At 46.2% G+C, this 27,136-nt stretch overlaps 1 protein-coding gene across 2 annotated transcripts in view; it reads right to left on the bottom strand.

Moving 5' to 3' along the window:
- LOC119970555 (xanthine dehydrogenase/oxidase-like) overlaps window positions 1-27,136 on the bottom strand; it is a 225,224-nt gene that overhangs the window by 59,632 nt on the left and 138,456 nt on the right. For both annotated transcript variants that reach the window (XM_038805371.1, XM_038805370.1), the window contains 7 exons: window positions 24,289-24,366; window positions 16,447-16,624; window positions 13,236-13,339; window positions 12,337-12,498; window positions 9,969-10,112; window positions 6,748-6,871; window positions 2,958-3,187 (listed from right to left, as the gene is read on the bottom strand). In XM_038805371.1, coding sequence (XP_038661299.1) covers window positions 2,958-3,187; window positions 6,748-6,871; window positions 9,969-10,112; window positions 12,337-12,498; window positions 13,236-13,339; window positions 16,447-16,624; window positions 24,289-24,366 — 1,020 coding nt within the window. The remainder of the gene's footprint in view (window positions 1-2,957; window positions 3,188-6,747; window positions 6,872-9,968; window positions 10,113-12,336; window positions 12,499-13,235; window positions 13,340-16,446; window positions 16,625-24,288; window positions 24,367-27,136) is intronic.

The following is a 27,136-nucleotide window of genomic DNA, read 5'->3' as shown; positions in this document are numbered from 1 at the left end:
ATTTTGAAATTCAACAGTTAACATTGTTTCCAATCTGCAAATTTTGGAATACTGCCTGAATACCATAGACTAGATATACATCAGGAAGAACAAGGGTCCCAACACTGACACCTGGGGAACTCCACTACAGACCTTCCTCCAATCTGAAAAACAATCATTTATCTCTACTCTCGTTTCCTGTAACTCATGCAGTTTCTTATCCAAGTGCCCACTCTCCCTTTTATTCCATGAGCGAAAGTTTTGCTCACCAGTTTGTTGTGTGGCACTGTATCAAATGCCTTTTGAAAATCCATATACACCTGCAATATCCTGACAGACGGGCAACCACCAGATAGATTAACAAATAAATGATTTATTAAGGTAAGAAATGATGTACAGAGAGTGATGTAAATGCTACCATGTTCCAAGACTCCAAACTGAATAGCCCGTACTCCGCCCGTTCGCACGCACTGGTCCCATTGGTCGACTGGGTCACATGACCCTACAGGGACACTCACCCCCCTTAAAAAGGCATGCTACCATAACACCACATCAACAACATTGCCCTCATCAACCATATTTGTTACTCAAAAGACTCCAGAAAGTTAGTTAAACATGGTTTTACCTGAATGAATCTGCGCTTGTTTTTCTTAATTAACCTGCACTTATCCAAGTGTGAATATTCTGTCCTGAATTGTAATTTCCATGGGGTTTTCCACCACTGAAATCAAACTAACTGGCCTGTAGTTGCCAGTTTTATCCTAGCATCCCTTTTTGAACAAGGGTGCAACATTCGCAATTCTCCAGTCGTGTGGCACCACCTCTGAATCTGAGGAAGACTGGAAGATTATCACCAGTGCCTCTGCAATTTCCACTCTCACTGTGTTCATTACTCTTGGGGATGCATCTCATCTGATTCTTGTATCTTATATATTTAAGTAAAGATAGCTTTATAACATCACCTCCCTCTCAATTGCAATGTTTTCTATTGTACCAGTTACCTCCTTCTCGCACCTCGGCTTGGTTGGCATCTTCTTCCTTTGTTAGGACAGATACAAAGTAGCCATTTGGTACATCTGCTATTTCTCCTTCCTCCTCATGCAAGTCCCCCTTTTTAACCCTAATTAGCCCTACCCTTTCTTTTATTATTTATTTGGCTATCGAATACCTTGGCATTCCGTTTTAGATAATCTGCAAATCAGATGGTTGCTAGTGAAAAAGAGACAGGGTATCTACATCTCCAGATGTCTGCTCACTTTACACCTCAGCAAAGGTTTCCAGAGGGGGTGATGCCTGCCTCAGAATGTTTCTTCATTATGGGAAATGTCTATGACTCAGATAGAACTGTGTCAAAGACAAAATGCCTGAATGCATAAAATAAAATAATGATATTAAATTTTTTGTATTTTGTTTGCTCTCCAAATCAGGTTTATAGTTTGAAAACATTTTTGATCTTTTATATTTTCTTGGAATAAGAAAGTGGACTGCATTCCATGGATTTGTGTGCTGAAGTTTAATGTTTGGACCCAGATGCAGCGAGGAGACTGGCAGGAGGTTGCAAACCCAAAAGATTACGGAGCGGGTTTTTCCATGGTTGCTTAAAATCCCGCTTCGGTCTTTCCTACCCAGTTGGTGTGGGTCGGCATAATCACAACTCATACCTGACTGTTCCTGTCTCAATATTGAAAGGGACTTTGATGAAGGGCAGAATGGAACCATCCTACAATTGGCTGTTCTAATCCAGAAAGCCAGTTGGTGAAGGTTGGAACGGAAGTTAATTTTGCCACATTTTAATAGGCAATTATTTACAGAGTGACAGGTCACAATCAAAAATTACATTTTCGGTACGTGTCAATTTATAGGGCACAGGTGAAACACCAACTCATGTTTGCAAACAATTAAACACAATCAATATACGATTAACACCGGAAATTGAAAAACAGCAGCTCCAGTGATAGGAGTTTTAGATTGTCATGGAGTTGGAAAGCTGTGCAGACCTTGATAAATGGTGGCCGGACTTCCTGGCCCCATTCCCGGTGTCCCCAATTTTTGTCATGGTGGGGTAAAGACACATCTTGCACTCCTGATCTGGCCACTTTTACTGCAAGGATAGGCATCACCTAGCCCTCCGCAATTTTCATGAAGTCGGGCCAGCTTTTCAACGAGTCCCACAGATTTTTCAGCTGTCCCTCAGGATGAAGCCGTAAAGTTTTATCCTTTCAGCAATTAATGGATAAACTATACCACATACAACAGGATGTGCTCAGGTACATACAAAGCAAATTCCAGAATGTGCAGGTGCATGAAATCCAAATCTAGGAGCCAGCAAACATTTGCCTTTCAATGCTCCTCATTTTCAAATCTTAAGACGTTCTAATGTTTCTTTACAATATTTCTTGTTGCACTTTCCATACACTTTTCTTTTATGGTTGTTCATATCAGATTCTACATCTACCTTGTATCCCCCTTCTGCATGATCATTAATGTGCAGGTTTCTAATTCACTCAGGCAAGTACCTGCTCTAGGCATAGCCCCTTACCAGTGTCTTCCATAATACACTCTGGAACCCACACTCTGGAACCCAATGTTGAAACTGTAAAGTCAATGGGAGTTCTTTTGTAAAATGTCTGGAGAAGGATCTGAGAGGTAGCAAGCAAGAGAACTGGGACTTGGCTGAACTCGGCAGCCAATCAGCCCATCGGGTGATGGGGCCAGAGAAACGGCGAGGGGGGCCATGATCCCATGGGCGCCCCAGAATCGGCGGCAGAGAATCGGTGAGCCGGCGTCGGGGTGGCGTGGCCTGATTGTCGCGGCCCCCCCCCCACCCGAGGTTTCTCCGACCTGGAACTTTTTAACCATAACTTCAATCTTAAAATAGGGATAAAATTTATTATCAAAATTATACAACATATGCTTTTTAATGTCATTAAATAATTAATGAATTACATTTCTCTCCAATAAATATTTTAAAAAGTTACCTGTGTTTCCATGTGGAAATGGTACTGTTCACCTGCTCGAACTTCACCTTCAATTTTGCAAGGAGAGTTTGAAATAGCACTGGTAGGATCGCCAACAAGCAAATCCTTTCCAGGTGATGGAAAAAAGGATTTCTTATTAATGGCGTCATCGAGGGTCACGATTGGTGGTTTTCGATCCTTGTAGGAGACCTTCACTTCTCCTACCATCTGGAGAGCATGATGAGCTGAATCTTAATATGAAAATGGATATGAGATTAGACAGATATGGATCTTCAGTACTAAATATCAATATATTTTACATCTCTTATCGGCATCACAGGCCAATCAGAGTTGACTTGCATGGCTAAATTTAAACAAAAGCTTGGCAGTTAACTGGTCCTTTGTGCATTCTCCATGGCAGCCCCTCTACCAATCAAAGTGCACTTGCTAACAAATTGGCACTCTCTTCTCAATATAAATAGTTGTTCCCTTTACAATTTGTACTCTTACAAATCTGTCTTGATGGTTACAAGAGAACATGTGGGCGTGGTTGGCCGGGCCTCCTTGGCACCATTCGCATTTATCCTCCACCTCCGAGAAGAAACTGCTCATTCGGGTTCTAGTCAAGTGAGCTCTGTGTATCACTTCCAGCTGCATTAGGATTAGCTTTGCGCAAGTGGATGTGGAGTTGACCGATGCAGTGCTTCGCTCCACCAAGCCTGCAACGATCCAGATCCTCTATCAAAAACTGACGCCTATTTTCTAAGGATCTGTATCCCTCTGCTTCCTGCCAATTCATGTATCCGTCTAGATACATCTTAAATGACGCTATCGTGCCCGCCTCTACCACCTCCGCCGGCAATGCGTTCCAGGCACCCACCACCCTCTGCGTAAAGAACTTTCCACGCATATCTCCCTTAAACTTTTCCCCTCCTTGAACTCGTGACCCCTAGTAATTGAGTCCCCCACTCTGGGAAAAAGCTTCTTGCTATCCACCCTGTCTATACCTCTCATGATTTTGTAGACCTCAATGAGGTCCCCCCTCAACCTCCGTCTTTCTAATGAAAATAATCCTAATCCACTCAACCTCACTTCATAGCTAGCGCCCTCCATACCAGGCAACATCCTGGTGAACCTCCTCTGCACCCTCTCCAAAGCAGTTCATGCCCCCTTGCTGTCAGTGACTTGTGTGGGGTGATTAGCAGACACCACTCGCTCTGCATGACATCACCGGAACAAAGAACAAAAGAAGAACAAAGAAAATTACAGCACAGGAACAGGCCCTTCGACCCTCCCAGCCTGCGCCGATCCAGATCCTTTATCTAAACCTGTCGCTTATTTTCCAAGGATCTACTTCCCTCTGTTCCCCGCCCGTTCATATATTTGTCTAGATGCATCTTAAATGAGGGGCTGGTTTAACTCACTGGGCTAAATCGCTGGCTTTTAAAGCAGACCAAGCAGGCCAGCAGCACGGTTCGATTCCCGTACCAGCCTCCCCGGACAGGCGCCGGAATGTGGCGACTAGGGGCTTTTCACAGTAACTTCATTGAAGCCTACTCGTGACAATAAGCGATTTTCATTTCTGGTAAAGCGTTCCAGGCACCCACCTCCCTCTGCGTAAAAAACTTCCCACGCACATCTCCCTTAAACTTTCCCCCTCTCACTTTGAAATCATGACCCCTTGTAATTGACACCCCCACTCTTGGAAAAAGCTTGTTGCTATCCACCGTGCCCATACCTCTCATAATTTTGTAGACCTCAATCAGATCCCCACTCAACCTCCGTCTTTCCAACGAAAACAATCCTAATCTATTCAACCTTTCTTCATAGCTAGCACCCTCCATACCAGGCAACATCCTGGTGAACCTCCTCTGCATCCTCTCTAAAGCATCCACATCCTTCTGGTAATGTGGCGACCAGAACTGCACGCAGTATTCCAAATGTGGCCTAACCAACTGTAACATGACCTGTCGACTCTTGGACTCAATACCCCGTCCAATGAAGGCAAGCATGCTATATGCCTTCTTGACCACTCTATCGACCTGCGTTGCCACCTTCAGGGTACAATGGACCTGAATTCTCAGATCTTTCTGTACATCAATTGGGCGTCTTGAAAAATATTAAGGTAGATAATTCCCCAGGGCCTGATGGGATCTACGCCAGAATACTGAAGGAGGCTAGAGAGGAAATTGCTGAGGCCTTGACAGAAATCTTTGGATCCTCACTGTCTTCAGGTGATGTCCCGGAGGACTGGAGAACAGCCAATGTTGTTCCTTTGTTTAAGAAGGGTAGCAAGGATAATCCAGGGAACTGCAGGCCGATGAACCTTACGTCAGTGGTAGGGAAATTACTGGAGAGAATTCTTTGAGACAGGATCTACTCCCATTTGGAAGCAAATGGAAGTATCAGCGAGAGGCAGCACGGTTTTGTGAAGGGGAGGTCATGTCTCACTAACTTGATAGAGTTTTTCGAGGGGGTCACAAAGATGATTGATGCAGGTAGGGCAGTGGATGTTATCTATATGGACTTCAGTAAGGCTTTTAACAAGGTCCCTCATGGCAGACTGGTACAAAAGGTGAAGTCACACAGGATCAGGGGTGAGCTGGCAAGATGGATACAGAACTGGCTAGGTCATAGAAGGCAGAGAGCAGCAATGGAAGGGTGCTTTTCTTATTGGAGGACTGTGACTAGTGGTGTTCCGCAGGGATCAGTGCTGGGATCTTTGCTGTTCGTTGCATATATAAATGATTTGGAGGAAAATGTAACTAGTCTGATTAGTAAGTTTGCTGACGACACAAAGGTTGGTGGAATTGCGGATAGAGATGACGACTGACAGAGGATACAGCAGGATTTAGATCGTTTAGAGACTTAGGTGGAGAGATGGTAGGTGGAGTTTAATCCGGACAAATGTGAGGTAATGAATTTTGGAAGGTCTAATGCCAGTTAGGAAATATACAGTGAATGGTAGAACCCTCAAGAGTATTGACTGTCAGAGAGAACTAGATGTACAGGTTCACAGGTCACTAAAAGGGGCAACACAGATGGAGAACATAGTCAAGAAGGCATACGGCATGCTTGCCTTCATTGGCTGGGGCATAGAGTATACAAATTGGCAAGTCATGTTGCTGCTGCATAGAACCTTAGTTAGGCCATACTTGAAGTGTAGTGTTCAATTCTGGTCGTCACACTACCAGAAGGATGTGGAGGCTTTATAGAGGGTGCAGAAGAGATTTACCAGGATGTTGCCTGGTATGGAAGGTATTAGCTATGAGGAGCGGTTGAATAAACCCGGTTTGTTCTCACTGGAACGACAGAGGTCGAGGGTCGACCTGATAGAGGTCTACAAAATTATGAGGGGCATAGACAGAGTGGATAGTCAGAGGCTTTCCCCAGGGTAGAGGGGTCAATTACTAGGGGGCATAGGTTTAAGGTGCGAGGGGCAAGGTTTAGAAGGAGACGTACGAGGCAAGTTTTTTTCCACAGAGGGTATTGGGTGCCTGGAACTCACTGCCGGAGGAGGTGGTGGAAGCAGGGACGATAGTGACATTTAAGGGGCATCTTGACAAATACATGAATAGGATGGGAATAGAGGGATACGGACCCCAGAAGTGCAGAAGATTTTAGTTTAGACGGGCAGCATGGTCGGCACAGGCTTGGAGGGCTGAAGGGCCTGTTCCTGTGCTGTACTTTTCTTTGTTCTTTGTTTGTAATATGTCCACCACATTGACTGGTCTTGTTTTCAAGCATTATTAGATCTCTTGGGAGTTGAATTTAATTAAATTCAGATTTGTACTTTTTCCAATTGCATTACCGGCAACACACAGTGCGATTGGCTGTCCAGCATACAGAACAGGACCGCTGCTCAAAATCTCTTCAACCTCATTGGGTGGAGGCACAAATGTGTTGGATCCAGGAATGTCCTTTGCTTTTAGCACCTATAGTATGAAATGGAATGAATAAATTAATTCAAAAGCTGATGCTTTGGGGTGAATTTTTGCTGGCGTGGATAATGCCTGTGGAAATGGAACATTTTTTCCACCCTTTATTATAATCATAAATTCACAAATCTGATTTTGCAATGGTGCCAAAGTTCTCGTTAAAATACCCAGCAACCTCCCACCTATGTGACATCAATAAAGGAGCACAGTGTTAGCACTGTTGCTTCACAGCAGCAGGGACATGGGTTTGATTCCCAGCTTTGGTCACTGTCTGTATCCCGGAGTCTGCACGTTCTCCCCGTGTCTGCGTGGGTTTCCTCCCACAATTCCCGAAAGACGTACTTGTTAGGTGAATTGGATATTCTGAATTCTCCCTGTGTACCTGAACAGGCGCCCGAGCGTGGTGACTAGGGGATTTAACCAATAACAATAATGTAAGCCTACTTGTGACACTAATAAAGATTATAATCCTTATGCGCTATTTGAATGAAGCTTCAATTTAATACCATATTTTATATAAATATGTATGTAAATAAACATAAATAACAAATAAAAATATAGCAAAAGGAAAATATAAAAAATATATGAATAAATAAAAATATAAATAAAAATATTTAATATATATATCTATGCCCACCAACAATTGTACCGAGGTTGAACCCAATTATTCCTTGTATATGAATTGGAGCATAATGTTTTTTTAAAAGAACACAACAAAATCAGTCCACATACAGACAAATGTTGTACTAAAAAAACATAATTAGGTGCACGTGTGAGTTGTGAAGAAGATGCAAAGACACTAAGAGATTTGAAGAGGGGCAGCACTGTAGCATAGTGGTGAGCACAGTTGCTTCACAACTCCAGGGTCCCAGGTTTGATTCCCAACTTGGGTCACTGTCTGTGCGGAGTCTGCACGTTCTCCCCATGCCTGCGTCAGCTTCCTCCAGGTTCTCCTGTTTCCTCCCACAGGAGGAAAACCGTGAGCCTTGATTATATATGTTTCTCTTTGCGCATTAGTGCTGAAAGACTTTACATGGATACAACTTTATTTTATTATGAACAACTTGAATTTATATTGTATCTTTGATGTTGTAAAACATTCACAATATTTGTCACTTGAACCACAAAAGGAGATATTAGATCAGAAGACCAAAATCTTAGCCAGTCAAGTTTTAAGATGCATCTTAAAGGAGGGGAAAGAGGTAGAGAGGTGAATAAATTTAGGGTAGGAATTCAGGCAGTTGAAGGCATGACTGCCGATAATAAAGTGATTATAATCAAGGATATGCCACAGGCCAGAATTGGAGCAGAACAACTATCTTGGAAGACTGTACGGCTAGATGATGTTAAATAAATAGGAGAGGGGACAGAAGGATGAGATTGGTAACCGTTGTGGCAACCAAACCATATACAAGGGTTTCAGCAGCAGAATGAGCAGAGATGGGGCAGAAATGGGTGATGTTTATCTTGTTGGTGAAATGCTGTGAAAAGAAATCACTAAATTCACTCTGAGTAATTACCAATTTAACAGCCACATTTACAAAACTATCAAAGTTCAGGTGTCAATGACAATCTTCATCCACAAAAATAGGTGATTTAATTTGTTTTAACATGTTTTGGATTGCTTCATGCAATCCAAAACATGTGGAAGAAAGATGAAGAATAGAAGCACATATTGATAACATCCCCCATCAATCCCATGGCATCAATGAAGTGGAGCACGTTGTAATCGTGCCATCAAGTGACACTTGATCCAGATATGGATGCAAGAGCCGAATGCCAGAAAAGTGGTGCTGGTAACAGTCCTCAACATCAGGGTAGCATTTGACTAAGAAGATCTCTGAAAACAGAAAGCACCATGGGGAATGCTCCAGTGGCTCATTCCACAAATAACAGCAAGGAAAATGGCCACTGTTGAAAGCCATTCTTTCCAGCCTGAGGTCGTCACTGCAGGGGTTTCTCGTGAAAACAATCTGGGCCCAGCCACCTTCATCTGCTTTAACAATAAAATTCCTTCCAACGTAAAACCAAGAGTAGGGCTGATGATTCTACAAAACTTCACAAAATTCTCCACCTTGTGTCAGGTACAGTCCAAGGGCAATCAGGGATAGGCAATAAATGCTGGTTTAGACAGCGACAACCACATCCCGTGAAAAAATACAACAAAAAAAACTGAGTAATTCACGTGCTGAACAATGACCACCTCCAACACGAAAATGTGCAGCCACCTTTACCTGAGTATCAATGGTAACACCAATGCTAAGGTATCTAAATCAACATCTTGGAGCTCATTTATGACAGAAACAGAAATTGACCAGTCAAAGGGCATTAAAGCACAGTGTAGGTATTCTGCAAAGAGTGGTGCATTTCTTGACCTCCCAAAGCAAAGCCTAGAAGGCTTGTGCTGGAAGTGCAATAGAATACTTACCACTGCCCTGGATGAGTGGAGCTTTTGCAACACTCAAGAAGCTGAACAACATCCAGCACATTGCTGTTTATTTGACTGACAAACATACCAGTAGACTTAATATCTTCCGTTGGCGAAACACATGATGCAATATGTTCAATTTTCAGGATGCGCTAGAACAATTCCAAGTTCAGACTTACAACCTCAGCCTCCAAGATGGATGAAAACAGCAATGGCATCCCCATGTTCGCTTCAAAATCATATGGGTTCTTAATTTGGACCTATACCATCATTTCTTAGTCACTGTGAAAGCACCATCGTCCCAAGGATTGTAATGGTTCAACAATCACCCCTTTCGAGGGTAACTAGGAATAGGCAATAGATCAGGCCTTGCCAGGTTCACCAATATCCAAGAACAAAACATTTTTACTTCAGTCATGATGTGATTTTTAGTCTTATACTCAGCTTTTGTTGTAAGGCTTTTCAAAAGTCCTAACAAAGAGAACATGCCAAAAAGCAAAAACCCTTCAGGCTACATTACTTCAGCAGTTTATGTTCTATTTCAGGTTCACAGCATTTGCAGTTCGTTTACATTTTTTCCAATACAAATATAACTTGTTGTATTTAAGTATACAGTATTGAAAACTAGTTTAGCAATGCACTTCACAAATCATATGAATGACTTACTGCAGCAGCACCAAGCACATTCATGGCTGCTGTAATGTCAATGTTGTTGATAGTTGCATTTCCTTCTGTGCTCAAAACGAAGGCTGAAAATAACTCATTAGGAAGAGGCAGTAAGTCATTGATGTACTGGGTTTCCCCAGAAGTCTGGATGTAAGACAAAGGAAATATGTGATTAAACTTGTTCTACTACAATGTTTTCCCCAGTAACAAGAAAGTATTCCATTCCATCGACCATGCTGCCAAAATTGACACGGCACTGACCACTGGGAAATTCCCAGGATCTGCCATGGTTTAAAGAGATAAATATTGTGTTAAAAATAAAATTTTGTTTTAAAATACCATTTCACGACGGTGCGAACAGGGCCCGGGCACGACCTATTCTGGCCCCCACAGGGGGCCAGCATGGCGCTGGAGCTGTTCACACCGCTCCAACCTACGTACACGGCGCCAAATGGGCACCGTGCCAACCCGTGCATGCGCAGTTGGGCCAGCTGAATCCTGCACTGAGCAGTCATCTGGCGCATGCGCGGTGGACTTCTGCCACACGCCGGCCCCAACCCAACATGGGGTCGGTGTTCAGGGGGCGGAGGCGCCGGAAGGTAGGTCCGAGGGGGGGGGGGGGGAGAAGAGAGGCCGGTCGGCAATTGGTGGGCCCCAATTGCGGGCCAGACACCATCGGAGGCCCACCCCCGGTGAGGGAGCCCCCCTACCCCCCCACAGGGTTCCTACAGAGTTCCCACTGGCAGCGACCAGGGGTGAACGGCGCCGGCGGGACTCTGTCATGTTGGAGCGGCCGCTCGAATCGGCGGCCCTGCCGATTCCAGCGGCCCATGGTGCGCCAAATGCGCCAGCGCAAATGGCACCGATTCTCCACACCTCGGAGAATTGTGCCGGCGTCGGGGCGTCATGGCATGGTTGCTCCAATTCTCCAGCCTGGCTCCAAGCCTATCAAAACAAACTCCACCCCAAACTGTTTTGTACCAGGAAAAAAATCTCATCCAAATGATGGCCTATCTTTAAAACAGCAAAAATTCAAGATTAGTGACCTTGGATGGTCATTGTTCCTTTGAATCCCTCCAAGAATGGGAGAATGGCTTCTCTTTGTCAAAAACAGAAAGTACAAATGGTGAAGTTTGCTTCCAACTGTTATAAAAGCCCTGGAGCTGCATAATAATTCAATTTTATTTGACTCACATCACCCTAAAACTGGTTTGATTTTTTAAAAAAGCTATCTGCTTACATAAACGATAAAATATTAAAGCATGCCGCTGTTCAGAGAGACTTGGGTGTGCTAGTGCATGAGTCACAGAAGGTTGGTTTACAAGTGCAACAGGTGATTAAGAAGGCAAATGGAATTTTGTCCTTCACTGCTAGAAGGATGGAGTTTAAGACTAGGGAGGTTATGTTGCAATTGTATAAGGTGTTAGTGCGGCCACACCTGGAGTATTGTGTTCAGTTTTGGTCTCCTTACTTGAGAAAGGACGTACTGGCGCTGGAGGGTGTGCAGAGGAGATTCACTAGGTTAATCCCAGAGCTGAAGGGGTTGGATTATGAGGAGAGGTTGAGTAGACTGGGACTGTACTCGTTGGAATTTAGAAGGATGAGGGGGGATCTTATAGAAACATTTAAAATTATGAAGGGAATAGATAGGATAGATGCGGGCAGGATGTTTCCACTGGTGGGTGACAGCAGAACTAGGGGGCATAGCCTCAAAATAAGGGGAAGTAGATTTAGAACTGAGTTTAGGAGGAACTTCTTCACCCAAAGGGTTGTGAATCTATGGAATTCTTTGCCCAGTGAAGCAGTTGAGGCTCCTTCATTACATGTTTTTAAGATAAAGATAGATAGTTTTTTGAAGAATAAAGGGATTAAGGGTTATGGTGTTCGGACCGGAAAGTGGAGCTGAGTCCACAAAAGATCAGCCATGATCTAATTGAATGGCGGAGCAGGCTTGAGGGGCCAGATGGCCTACTCCTGCTCCTAGTTCTTATGTTCTTATGTTCTTATAAATAATCAAATGCATTTGACCTCAAAAAAGCAAGCAGCATCAATGACACTGTGTAGAAATCTATCACTTCTTTGGTGCAGATGATAGCAACTGGGTTAGCCAACATGAGCAAGGTTTGGTTTTTTGGACTTCTCCATGTGAAGTGAAATGAACTGACACTGTTATATTTTGAGAAAGTGTGCAGTGAAATCACTTTTGCAATCTGTGGAAATTTGAATATCACCGAAAGAAAGATCAGAATATTTTGTCCAGATGTCTGGTGTACTCTCGGGTACAAATAAAAATAACATCGGACATCATGCCAAGGTACATAGTGCATACGTCAAGTGGTACTGAACAGAAGCCATATTACAATCCTACCTGCAGCTGGGCATTTAATTTTGGCATCGGCTTTGTTAAAGGATATTCCTCTGGCTTGCTGCTAAACGTTTGTTTTCCTCTGGAGATAGGACGTTCCAAAGAGTAACGGGCACTCCGATTGCAAGGCGAAATAACATTTTCACTCAACAGAGACAGGAAAAACTGATCAAAGAAAGTTTAGAGTGAATTTATTAATCAAATAAACTTGAGTCAAAACTTAGCGATACAAGTATAGTGTTTTAGATTTTTGGGGGTGAAATTGATCTGTTGGCAATACTGAGGTTCACATTCAAATTACTTTTGGAGACTCATTTCCTTGCCTCAGTTGTCACTTTTATTTAACTTGGAATTTAAAATCTTGACAATATTTTCCACGGAAAATAAAAATCAGTGCCGTGGAAAATATGCGCCCGGTTCATTGTGAAGCCGTTTCGCCTTGCTGGTGGAGACCAACTTCACCCCTTTCAAATTAACCTGCTGGAAAATGGATCACCAATCTGGAACAAATAAGAATATAATCAACAAATCATTGTAAACTGGACTGCATAACAGATTATCCCACTGGCTTTCCACCTCTGCAGCTTTGATTGGCTGTCACTCAAACTGAACCTGGATAGACGATTGGAGGCAATTTGTCCTTGACTCAAGTAGATATTTTACCAGTTCTCACTGTATGGCAATTAGGGTCAGAAATGTTAGTCAAGTTTCCACTTCCACAGATTTCTGAATTAGCGAGAGACCAGATCAAAACTTGGAATCTCTCCTGCTTGTGTTGGCCGGTGTTATTCTTGGTGATATATTTACACAATAAGGCAACCTCAAACCCTCCTTCTCCCATAATTCATTTTACATTTAGAAACTAATACTGAATAAAATCACATTTTAAAAGTTACTCTCACCTTATAAAAAAGTCCAAGTGCCAGTGATTTCCTGTATTTCGCACTAGCAACTAGTGGATTGTTGGCATCAGGAATTATTTCCTTCTCAAGTGTAGTCAAGGCACCTGAAACCATCATTTTTAATAATCAACGGCAAGGCTAATATATCAGCAATATAAAAGACTTGTATTCTGCCTGGATCACCACTGATACGCAAGTAGTTTGGTAGCACAGTGGTCAGCACTGTTGTTTCACAGTGCCAGGGACCCGGGTTTGATTCCCGCTTGAGTCACTGTGCGGAGTCTGCACTTTCCACTCGTGTCATAGAATTTACAGTGCAGGAGGTCATTCGACCCATCGAGTCTGCATCAGCTCTTGGAAAGAGCACCCAAGCCCACGCCTCCACCCTATCCCCGTAACCCTGTAATCCCACCTAACTTTTTTGGACACTAAGGGCAATGTAGTGTGGCCAATCCACCTAACCTGCACAGCTTTGGACTATGGGAGAAAACCGTAGCACCCGGAGCAAACCCATGCAGACACTGGGAGAACGTGCAGACTCCGCAGTGTCTGTGTGGGTTTCCTCCGGGTGCTCCAGTTTCCTCCCACAAGTTCCAAAAGATGTGCTTGTTAGATGAATCGAACATTCTGAATTCTTCCTCTGTGTACCCGAACAGTCGCCGGAGTGTGGCGACTAGGGGCTTTTCACAGTAACTTCATCACAATGTAAGCCTACTTGTGACAATAAAGATTATTATTGACTATTAGTTACACCATGTCAGAACGCAAGTGAGCAATTGAAAAAACGTCGCGTCAATCTCCTGCAGAATAAAGGGAGAGGAAAAGGGGGAACTGGGAAAAGAGGGGGAAACAGAAGCAGGGGCAAGGTGAGGAGAACGCAGCAACGGGAAGTGAAGAGGCATGGGGAGGAGGTGGTGATGAGGTAAGGCAGGGAGTACAGAAGGATGGGAGAGAGGTGGCGGAGGAGGAGACGAGAAGACAAGGAAAAGAAAGATGTGGGGAAAGAGAAGGGAGTGGAAATGGTGCAAGGGGAGGTATGTATTTAGGGAAGAAGCAGCAATGAAACAGGGGAAGGGGAAAGGAATATAAAAGGATGGAGGAGAATGGGAACAAGAGAGGATAGGCTGGGGAGCAGTGAGGAGGTCAGAGAAAAGTTTAGGGGAAAGGCCGGGAAGGAAATTAAAATAGAGGATGTGGGAGAAGTTTATTTACATTAGTAGGCACGGAGGGCACCTTATTTTAATTTCAGCTCCAAGAGATCCTGGCTTTAAAGTGGTTCCAGGCACTTCATTGAACTAGGTATTGGAGTCCATTGGTGCCAGAATTGTCATGTTCTCCCTCAGTAGGGGGTGGAGGCTTTTGGCAGGAAGGAGGCTTAAGCTCATGGATCAATGTAAGGTCCAGTGCCACACTTTTTAAAAACCTGTTTGTATCCAGTGTTAGCGTCAGGCATTTTATGATCTTCTATGGTCTTTTTATGAGAAATGGACATTTCTAATTTCTAGGACAGCCGCCCCTCTGACCTTGCTGAATCAGGTTGGCAATTTGGTAATAATTAATGTCAATTATGGACAGTTCTGTGCTGTAGACACTTGCTCATTAGGAGCGGTGTAAATCAATCACATTTCATTGAAGGCCTTTGTGCTAAGAAAGGAAGCCTTCAGCCTAACATGCTGAGCCAGTGCATCACCCAATCCTGCTGTGTTGTACCTTGACGGCAGAACCCTGCCCACTTTAAATTTCAGCTTCAGTACACATTCAATGGCAAAGGATAGACACTTGATGATGACTTCAAAAAACAGGTCCAGACAAAGATTTAGATTACTCTGGAAAAATGGTTTCCCTGCCTCATGACATCATTTAAATTGTCATTATTTTGGGGAGAAACTGGTGGTATCCAGCAATAGGGCTGACAGCAGGTAGACAGATCAGCCAATTTGACAGACGGCAAAACAGGAAGTAGAAAGCATGGAATATAGTTGCCCTGATTTTGGCTGCTGTGAAGGCTCCTCAGAGCTTCCAAAATGGTGGGCGTGCACCCAAGGTGGAACTCCCTCCTCCATTTCTAACAGATCCAATTTCTGCTGGTTGGGGAAATGGATCAGTCATGATTCAGATGAGGAAAACCAAACTCAGCAGGGTCATTTGAACTCAGTGCTGAGTTTAAACAGACCCCATTTTGGCTGCTGCAAGGGACTGAACTTGCAATGTGGGAGTCATGAATTTACAGAGTAGACTCGAAGAAAAAATAAGGTCTGAAATGATGTGAAGTCATTTAATTTAAAAATGAAGAAAACAGGCTGCAATCACAATTGAGTTTAAAAAAACATACATTCTCGCAATACCGATCGTTGTTTGTTCACATTTTACCAAGACTATTATGAATGTTTGTCCGATTTCTAATGGCTATAATTATCTCAGCAGGGGATCCTGAGTTTGCAGTATGATTGACTGCTTAAATAAGGTATTAAAAGATTAGCGGTCTTTGATCTGGGGTAGGATAGATGTTTGTTTTTTTATAACAGCTTAATTACGTGAGATTTTTTTAAAATTTGAATGGGCTTTCAATAATGGGATTGATTCTTACCATCAAGTCAAGGTTTGCCCAAGGTGGATATTGGGTGAGTTGGCATGGGTGTATAGAGGGCATGGGTGGAGCATGAGCTCACTTGGGTTAGCATGTGGACTAAAAGGGACCATTAGGACAGGTGAGAGGCATGAGTTGGCACTGAGGTGACATAGAGCCATTGGAGGTGGTGTGAGAGGTGGTGACAGGATGCGAGTGCTGGAGGGCCTAAACTGTAACCAAACAAGTGGGACAAAGTCCCAGAGAACTGAGGCAGCCCTTTTAATGCACTGCCTGAGCACTTGGCTGCCTGTAATCTGCTTCCGAGTATGGCAGGTGTGCAAGCATGGGTGTGCACACCCACTTTCCCTGAAGAGAAGATCCCATGATTCAGAGGCTTTGCTGCAGAGGTGGATGTGGGCAGCAAAGAAATTCCCTCCATGAGCTATCCACTCGAGTTATGAAAGCACAGCTTTAGCTTTATATTTGTCGTGATGCATATCAAAATGTGCTCCCATGCACAATTCAAAAAAGAAACCCATTGAATTTACAATTTGTGAGGCATAAAATGTACCAGGCTTCACACCAACATCGTGAAATTCATCTTGCGATTCTCAATTCCCATATTGGCCAAAACATGCTTACCTTGCAAAGTCACAGTGGAAGTGATATCTTTGTCTCGGAGGTATTTTTCTGTGGCAACAGCGTGAATGAAATCTTTACTGATTCCTGTGTATACCATTGAAATATTTTCTACCAACAGCTTCTTATCCCAGGCTCTTAACTGAACACGGAATCCGGCACTCACATAAGTGTGGGCATTCTGCAAAAGAGAAAAGGGAAGGCAGTATGTAACAAGTCATTTGCGTTGAAAATTTTTCAAATTTATCCATGAAGCACCAGAGGAATGCACAGATAATAAAGGATGCCGGGCACATTTTAACAGGAAAAACCCCAAGTTCTCTTTTGGGAACATTTGGCAGTCCGTTTTTCAGTGGCTGCAGCACCGAGATTGCCCCGCTATTCGCCAGCACTTTGCTGTTTTTTTGGGGCCTCGGGGAGTTTCTCCCAGTTGAGGCCACACTTAAGTACTTTAACTGCACTGGCGAACTGAGTTCGTTAGCAGGACCGGCTCCTTGCAGGTCGGGGTGCCATTCTAAATGTCTACCCCGATCTCTACAACCACCCTTTTCCTGCACCCCCCCACCGCTTTCTGGATCCCCCCCCCGCAGCTTTACCCGCCAACCTTTTATTGTCACCTCGAGCTCACTGTCACCCTCCTCTTATGTGCGAGGGCATGGTCCAGGTCTTGCCAGGCAGAACAAGTTTGGTGTCTCGCAATCAGCCCTCGCCCAGCGGGGAGCCCGATTTGGGGCTCTCGCAGGATTCACTCGTTGCGTCCAGCGAATTGTGCCTGCCATCTCTTTTCAATGAAAGGAATGATCCAGATAATGTATCTAAACCAGAGCTGCTTGATGTTGGTTGGGATTTTAAAGTAACACCGGAAGAAGATCCTCTCTTCACTATTCTCTGAACCCGATATAAACCCACTTAATTAGCAAAGGGCTCGATGTTCAGCAGGACCCTAAAATAATGGCAGATTTCATGTTGTAGATTTTATTTTGACTTCAAATTCTTGGCCTATGCTGTATGCAAGCCTTACTCCTCACTAGAGAGAGAACATTTGAAAAATTTCCCCCCAGAAAATCCTGGTAAATTTGTGGTGGTCCCAAAGATCAAAAAGACAATCCTCTCTGTTTTATTGTGCTAATTTTATCCGATGATCTTCCTTGACTTCACAAGACATCAAATTAAGTGTAACCAAGGTTATGGGCGCGATTTTACGGAAATGTTATGAAGTGTGGTAGTGAGCGGGAACTGCCGTGAGCTTCCCGACACTCGGACCGGTAAGGCCGTCACTGCTATAAATTGGTCTACTTAATGAGGCTCCACAATGGGAGAGCAGCACTTAAACCACTCCTGCACGACCAACCCAACTCAGCTCGCAGCCATGCCGGCGAGAAGCCCCGTCCCACGATTCGGGGATGCCGATTGGGCAGCTTATTGGACACTGTCAAGGCCAGATGGGATGTCCTGTCTGGCCGAGGGACTCAGAGTGTCACCCACAGGCCAGCTAGTGCTGCCTCGGTGGCACGGTAGCACAGTGGTTAGCACTCCTGCTTCAGAACGCCAGGGACCCGGGTTCAATTCCCGGCTTAGGTCACTATCTGTGCGTAATCTTCATGTTCTCCCCACGTCTGCGTGGGTTTCCTCCGGGTGCTCCGGTTTCCTCCCAAGTCCAGAAAGACATCCTTTTTAGGGGAATTGGACATTCTGAATTCTCCCTCTGTGCACCGAACAGGCACTGGAGTGTGGAGACTAGGGGATTTTCACAGTAACTTCATTGCATTGTTAATGTAAGCCTACTTGTGACACTAATAAAGATTATTATTACAAGTGGCAGTGAGCTCAGGGAGGGGTGACCAGGAGGATCGGCACCCAGTGCCACAAGATCAACGACCTCCACCAGGCTAAACAGGTGGCTTGGCATCCGACCCCCGACCAACACACCAGGAGAATGTGCCTGGCACCAACCCCACCCAGCACCATTCCGTGCCCAGCCCCATTCCGAGCCCCAGCCCACCCATGTCCAACAGTGCCGTTCACACTTCCCCCCCGCCCATACCCCCTACTGTCCCACACCCTAATCCAAATTTCCTCCCCCCCCCCCCCAATATGGCCCATCTCCCCAAACCCATCCACACCCACCCCCTGGCAATGAACCACGCGTGCAGCTAACGATCCGCCCTCTGTATCCCCGCAGAGAAGTTGGCCCACAACAGACAGGAGAGGCCCAGACAGGTGGTGGTGTGCCGGATGTCAGAGTCCTCACCTCCTATGAGGAATGGGCCATGGCTGAGGATAGATCGAACATCGACGTCAAGGTCGGTGCACAGGTGAGAATCCACCAGCCCCCACCTAGATGAACTGTTACCCGTGATTGTTAATGCCATACACAATGACCCATCCCTCCCACTGAGCACATGTCCATTCTCCTGCAGAGCCTCCACACAACGGTGCTGGTCAATCTGGGGTGGTTACCCCCACCCCATGAGAACAGTTCGGAGGACAGCTCCGAGGATGCCACCGTTGATGCATCATGGCTGTTATCCCCACCCTCCTCCAGCACAGAGACACACACCTCGGTGGACAATGGTAGTGGACAGGCTTGTGGGGCACATTCTGGTGAGCACTACACAGTTGCTGACACACAGGAGACAGGAACGCCCAGGCGAGACAGCTGGGTCCCAGACAGATGTGAGCCTCTGGAACTGGCTTACCCAGAGCTTATGCAGAAGCTAGGGTGCAGTTGTAAGATTCAGAGGGGGATGTGTGGTAAACACCACTGGTAACACATTACATGTATTACGGTACAGCCACTGTATTACAGGTACCACAGTAAATCCCAGCCTGCTGGCTCCGCCCAGCAGGCGATGTATAAAAGTGTGTACTCTCCTGTGCTGCTCCCATTCTGGTTCCAGCTGCAGGAGGCACAACATCTTGCGCAATAAAGCCTCGCTTGTTTCACCGTTCTCGTCTCGTGGCAATTGACGGTACATCAATTTATTGCACAAGATTTTAAAAGGTGAACATCTTAATCAAGCCTGATCGCCTGGAGCTGAGCCCTCATGCAGCCGACGCCACGTCCACCTTCGAGCACTGGCTAGCCTGCTTTGAAGGCTACCTCAGAGCAGCCACTGAACAACTCTCGAACCCACAGAAGCTCCAAGTCCTCTACTCACGGGTGAGCCCTCAGGTTTTCCCCCTCATCCGGGATGCGCCCACCTACACTGTGGGCAGCACGGTAGCATGGTGGTTAGCATAAATGCTTCACAGCTCCAGGGTCCCAGGTTCGATTCCCGGCTGGGTCACTGTCTGTGTGGAGTCTGCACGTCCTCCCCGTGTGTGCGTGGGTTTCCTCCGGGTGCTCCGGTTTCCTCCCACAGTCCAAAGATGTGCGGGTTAGGTGGATTGGCCATGCTAAATTGCCCGTAGTTTCCTAATAGTAAGGTTAAGGGGGGGAGTTGTTGGGTTACGGGTATAGGGTGGATATGTGGGTTTGAGTAGGGTGATCATTGCTCGGCACAACATCGAGGGCCGAAGGGCCTGTTCTGTGCTGTACTGTTCTATGTTCTATGTTCTACACAGAAGCGATGACGCTACTAAAGGGACAGTACATCAAGTCTGTCAATCAACTGTACGCCAGGCACCTCCTGGCCACGAGACAGCAACTCCCGGGGGAGAGTCAGGACGATTTTTTGCGGACTCTACGGATTCTCAGTAGGAACTGTGACTGCCAGGCAGTTTCGGTAGTCCAACACACTGGACTACTAATCAGAGACGCTTATGTCACAGGCATTAAGTTTACTTATGTTCACCAGCGGCTATTGGAAGGGGGTACGCTCGATCTTGCAGAGACTGCGCAGCTTGCTAATTCCCTAGAAATGGCCTCCCGTAATCTAGAGGCCTACACCCCCGACCACGTGGCGACCACGTGGCACCCTCGTGGACATCGTGAGGCCCACCAGCTGCCAACCTGAGTACACTGCAACCCTGCGCCGTGCGGCAGCCAGCCAACTCCAGAAGGCCCAAATGTTATTTTTGTGGTGAGCAAAAATCCCAGGCAGCATGCCCGGCGCGGAGCGCGACCTGCAACGGGTGAGGGAAGAAGGGTCACTTTGTTTCTGTTTGCTCGGCCCGGTCGGTCGCTGCTGTTTCCAAGCCCGGCATTGCTACACCCCCCACATGTGATCCAGGGTCGCCGCCATCTTCTCCACCACAAGCCACGTGCGGCCCGTGGGCGCCGCCATCTTTTATGCTGTCCGCCATGTGCGCCTCATGGGCGCCACCATTTGTGGCGCCATCCTGGACAGTGCCTCAGGACCCCTACTCGCCTGGTCGTTCACGGACCACCGATACCTCCGCCACTGCTGATCAGCCTGGGACCTCCCAACATCTTCCGCAGCTCGCTTCCATCACCCTTGAACAGTCTCGGCCCCGCAACCTCGCAACCGCTACGACGACGGTAAAGATCACTGGGCACGAGACAACCTGCCTCTTTGACTCCGGGAGCACAGAGAGTTTCATCCACCCTGCTATGGAACATGCCCCAGTCTCAGGTGGGCACAGCTGAGGCAGTGCAGAGCATGGGGCAGCACGGTAACATGGTGGTTAGCATAAATGCTTCACAGCTCCAGGGTCCCAGGTTCGGTTCCCGGCTGGGTCACTGTCTGTGCGGAGTCTGCACATCCTCCCCGTGTGTGCGTGGGTTTCCTCCGGGTGCTCCGGTTACCTCCCACAGTCCAAAGATGTGCGGGTTAGGTGGATTAGCCATGATAAATTGCCCGTAGTGTCCTAAAAACTAAGGTTAAGGGGGGGGTTGTTGGGTTACGGTGGATACGTGGGTTTGAGTAGGGTGATCAATGCTCGGCACAACATCGAGGGCCGAAGGGCCTGTTCTGTGCTGTACTGTTCTATGTTCTATGTCCTGGTCACTGGGAGATGCAAGCCAGTCACAGCTGGGAATGCTGGGACAGTCAAGAGCATGTCACAGTCACTGAGGGGAGTCGCTGAGGGTGTCAACACTGCGGCAGAAACTGAGGAACCACTAGGGCTGGCAGAGCTGGCTGGCTCAGGGGCAGCTGGGGCTCAATGGCGATGCTTAGTAAATGTGAAATTGCTCCAAGGTAAGGATGCACAATGCATGGGACAGAAAATGCAGGACGGAGTATGTTGTAAGGTGAATGTGTTTACTATGTGAAATTACCATTTTGACTGGCATTGCACACATATCAACAACTGAATAAAAAAAGTGGAAGTCTCAGTTTCGAAATACTAGGGGGATTTTATGTAGTTCACAAGGATGGGAAACTTGGCATGTTAATTAGGCAGGATCTGGAAATTTCAATTTCCCATTGGAGGGTTGAGATGCAGAGATAAAGTCAGCATCATGTCAAACATCACACCGGCCTGTAATGGGGTCATACTTGTAATACATTTGCATTCCATGAATACTTATTAACATGGAACAGTTTTAAAGTCCGATTCTCGGTGAGTCAGTCAGATCAGTTGGCTGGACAGCTGGTTCGTGATGCAGAACAACGACAGCAGCGCAAGTTCAATTCCTGTACCAGCAGAGGTTATCCATGAAGGCCCACCATCTCAACCTTGCCCCTCACCTGAAGTGTGGTGATCCTCATTAAATCACCGCCAGTCAGCTCTCTCTTTAAAAAAAAAGGAGAGCAGCTGATGATCCTTGGGGACTATGGTGACGTTTTCACTTTCATTATTGGGATAATGGCAGACGAGAATTGACCTTATGGCACCCGGTTCATGGTCATTTAGAAGTGGCATGCACCGGTTAGCTTTATGCAGTTGTGAATGAGGTAAGTAGTTGGCCATGTTGAACTCGGTGGCACAAGGTGGTGGATGTTGAAAGGTTGCTGTTCACGTGCATTGACATGCAGAGGAGGGAAGGGAGAATGGGCAGAGGTTGGTGTTCAGTTGCAGGGAGATGCAGTGGAGGGAGAAGCCTAGTCTTGTGTGTGGTGGATTTTTAAGGGGGGTAAATGGGTTCAAGGAAGGGCTCGAAAGATGGATGGTATGCTAAAGGGTGGAGATGACCCTATCAATGCAGCGTTCTTGCAGTTCAATTGAGGTTGCTGGGTGGCAGAAGGAACAGTCCCAATCAAAGAGAGGTATTCTATTTGGAATGAGGGCAGGATTAGAGTCAGAGTTGGAAATAAGGTCTTATGGGATGCAACACTAGGCCGACTTAGTCTGGCGTCTGATGCCATATTCAAGAAAGAGTACCTGCCACCTTTCCCCAATGGGCTGCAGGAGAACATGCAGGAAGGAACTGCTGAACCGTGGGGCCCGTCTGACTTCACGATCACTCATCTCTCCAAAGAATATGGCACTCTCTAGCAACAGCAGTGATGCTCAACCTGTAATCGGCTACCTGTAGATGCGACATCGGCAGTTTATGGTGGGTTTTCACCAACAAAAAGCTCATCCTTGCCACTAAACCGCAGGTGCCTTCCATGCATGCCGCCAACACTCAGAATTTTCACTGCGTTAGAAACGGCAAAGAGAGAAGGCGGAAGTGGCTTACAATTCGATTTACGACATTGGGAATGACACACTGCTGGTCATGTGCAGATTGGAGAAGGGATCAATTATAAACAACATGATGATTTATTTTGAATGGTGTTTGACCCAATTATACATTCCAAATCCTGGGGATGGGGAGTGATGTTCGATCTAGAGAAATATACTAAAAATGCACAAATAAACAGTACGTGTTCCAAAGAAGCATCACATTGGACTCAAAACGTCAACCTTTTCTCTCCACAGGTCCTGCAAACCCAAATTCCTTACAAACTTATCTTTTCTTCCTTACTCTGGATTGAAGAGGAGTACATGCATTTCCCCGACAGTCTCGAAAGACATCCAATGCCCATGGGGTTGAACTTTCTCCTTCACAATTCCTAATTTAGTAACATCGGCAAATATAGCCAGGTCTTACAGAAAGCTCACATCTACGCTCCCAATTAATAACGTACCCATCTCCACTCTCGGTATCAATAGATTGGTTACTTCCTGAGAAATCGGAATCTGTTAGCATTCATAAAGATTAGTTTGCAACCTCCTTTTTGCACAACCAAGTATTATGTTATTCAGAGACAGGGATAGTATTATCAGTTTTTTACTTAAAATTTCCCAGAGAATACAAGATCAACAACAAACCAGATTTGGCCAAAATAGCGTGGAAATTTTTAAAGCACAGGAAATTACTAGTTTCAAAATTCAGTCTGAAAAGGAAATGGAATAGGATTTTAAAGCTGGGAAGAAATGCTACTGTCAAAGTGGGGTTTCTGCACACTGCACTTATACTTGACTTAACGGACTGAACTCTCAAATTACTGAGCTATAATATGAAATGAAATGAAAATCGCTTATTGTCACGAGTAGGCTTCAATGAAGTTACTGTGAAAAGCCCCTAGTCGCCACATTCCGGCGCCTGTTCGGGGAGGCTTTTACGGGAATCGAACCTTGCTGCTGGCCTGCTTGGTCTGCTTTCAAAGCCAGCGATTTAGCTCTGTGCTAAACAGCCCCAAATTAAATTCTGACGCCCCTTAGAGTACCTGGCTGTGATTTCTTGTTCCAGTTAGAAAATGTTTGAACTTTAATTTTCACTGCTTTTAATGTAACTCAAGAGCCATGAGCATACTTTACCCATCCCTACCAACATATTATCTTGAACTCACTCCAGAAAATTGCTCTTCTCTTCATCATTGTGGAGGCTGCTATGAATTGTCCCATCTTACTTCAATCAAACATATCTCACTTAGATTGGTTCCTGCCCAAATATTCTACTTCATTGATTCTGCAAGTAGATGCCAGTTAACAAAGAAACCTATTTACCTGCAGTCGTGGCATGATCTTATAGGTGTTCATCTTTTCAGTCTCTGTCAGCTTTGGAATTTGCACACATAAAAGAATCTGAGCAGAATGAACGAAAGAGGTCACAAATTAAACTCAACATCTTTAGCAACAGTCTTTGCCGTATGCTTTATATGATACGTGTAACTACTACTAACCAGTAGAAATGCAAATGAATGAAATCAAAATGAAATACTTCATAAAAACATAAGACCTGCAACAGGCCTTTCCCTCTTTCAGCCTACTCCACAATTCAAAAAAACAGAGGTCATTGTCTATTTTAACTAAACTTTCCAGCCCTTGAGTGACATAAATTTACTATCAACCTCAGTCTTGAACCTGTAATGGTTGAACAGACAGAGCACTCCGGGGTAGAGAAATCAAAAGATTCACAACTCTTTTGAGTGAAAAAATTGGCTTTGGTGTCCGAAACAGCCAACCTCTTATTTTGAGCATGTGATCCCAAGTTCTAGCCTTGTTTTGGAGGGAAAACAGCCTCCTTGCATCTCCCCTCTCAAACCCTTTAAGAATTTGACATATTTCACTGTGAGCACATCTAATTCTTCTCAACATTAGATAATATGTGCCAAAACTATTCAAACTCTCTTCACAAGACTAACTATGCATTCCAGAGGCTGAATTTTCAGGATCCCCTGAAATCTGGGACAAAGTGGGGGGGGCGGGTTTCTCTCAGCCCACGCTGGGTTTGGAAAATCGATGGGCTGGGCGTGATTCGTGCAACGCCGTTCCGCTGATTCTCCGGTCACCGGAGAATCGGCACTATTGGCGCCGGTGTGGTTGGCGCAGCGTCAGTCGGGGGCCGCTCTGCGCGGTCCCCCCGGCGGTTGTCCGCCCCGGATGGGCCGAATGGCCGCCCAAAAAAGACTGAGTCCCACTGGCGCCGCTCACATCTGGTCTTACCCGGTGGGACTTCGACATCCATCCTGTCTGGGGTGGCCTGGTGGAGGGGAGGGGGCGTCCGACCCCAGGGGGAGCCTCCATCGTGGCCTGGCCCGCGATCGGGGCCTACCGATCGGCGGGCCGGTTTCTCGTGGTGGGGGCCTCTTTTGCTCCGCGCCGGCCCCTGCAGCCCTACACCATGTAGCATCGGGGCAGGCGCGGAGAAGGAAGCTACCGCGCATGCGCGCCGGTTGAAGTGCGCATTCGATCCGGTCGCAGCGCGAATGCGCAGACCCGTGGCGCCCATTTGACACCGGCATTGGCAGCTGGAGCGCCGTGGGTCGCTCCAGTGCCGTGCTGGCCTCCTGTAGGGCAGAGGATCGCTACATATAGTCGTCCGATGACGGCGTCGTTAAACTGTCCAGTTTTTACAACGGCGTCAACACTCTGTCTTCGGATGGGAGAATCCCGCCCCGGGTTCTTCCACAAATTATAGCACTGGGCAGCATATCACATTCAATACTGCTCCTGGTGCCAGTAATAATCACCAGGGTGGTGGAGGGTGGGACAGGAATGAACACCACAGGAGACTGTGACTCTTTAGGTAGATGGTCACAGACATGCAAGTCCTTGTTGCAAAAGACTCCACATTTCTTCCTTCTTCTTTGGCAGAGTTTTAGAATTGCTAACTTGCTTTCATGTGTTTCTGATGGCTTTGGAAATGACTGATAAATCTACTGCACAATCTGCCGACACTATCACATCCAGAGCAGGTGGCGTTGAAGGTTCGGGGTGATGAGTTGCTTGGAGGTTTATGCACTCCTAATGTCTCAGCTTTGCCTCTGCCCATTCCCAAAGGCTTTGACAGTTTTTCAGTCTATGGTCCCTTATAAAGTCATTCGCCTCTCCTGACATTTCGAAATAATACTAGCGGCATTGAATGTGACGCACATATGTCGCCCAAACCAATTTTCCTTTGGAACAGCACCGCCTTGTCCTGTTATACCCTGCATGCCTATTCACCAGCTCTGCACCAGTATCCTGATATATTCGGATACGGTTCCCCTCCCATTTGCAGTCTTTTCCTTCTCCGCGAATTTATGCATCCGCACAATCACCACGCATGGCGGCTCCCCCGCTCTCGGCCTCTGCCTTAAAGACCCATGGGACCTGTCCACTTCTGGGGCCTTGTCCAGCACTCCTTGCTTCACCAGTCCAGCCAACATCCTTGACACATTTTTTCTGGTGCTCGTGCCCCACAATTTGAATGTTTTACCGCCTGGACCTGTTTTCTTGCTGCTCCACCTTCATCCTCAGCAACTTACAAAAGTTCCCCAGGGCCCCCACCTCTGCCTCCAGGGACACTCTGGTCAGACACCACCGTCTCCACCTCTCGTATCTTCATTCCTTGTGCCTCAAGGCATTTCTCCACTCGGTCCATCAACACTCGCAGAGGTGCCACTGCCCCCTCGATTGCCTTCACCAGTCCCCATTCATCTCCTTCCTTTGCTGTTGAAATTCATCTTTAATGACGGCCATCAACTGATCCATCTAGGCCTTTCCCACTGGCGCTGACCCTTCCCCCTCCGCCAATTTCACAATTGTTGTTGCGCCACAGGGCCCCTCCAGTTCTTTAGCCAGGTCTTTGATGATTTTATTGCTGGGTCTGGGAGCCAGTAGACATACCAATCTTGGGGCGAACCTCTTCCCTCTACACCTTTTGCACCACTTTCCTGCCGGAGCCACCCCTCTTGCGGGTATAAAGTGCCCAAACCAACGCCTTCAAGCTGGAGCTGCCCTGTATTCAACCATTCACTCTATTAACACCACCTGAAGTCCATAAACTCAGCTTCTGGTCATTGACTGACTCCTTCAAAGCACAAGATAAAATTGGGCCTTCGAGCAGAACCTGGGGGAGGGAGGGGGTGAT

The sequence above is a fragment of the Scyliorhinus canicula genome, chromosome 8 (genome assembly GCF_902713615.1).
Source record: "Scyliorhinus canicula chromosome 8, sScyCan1.1, whole genome shotgun sequence".
NCBI classification, from domain to species: Eukaryota; Metazoa; Chordata; class Chondrichthyes; order Carcharhiniformes; family Scyliorhinidae; genus Scyliorhinus; species Scyliorhinus canicula.
This window is presented reverse-complemented; position numbering and strand designations above follow the sequence as displayed.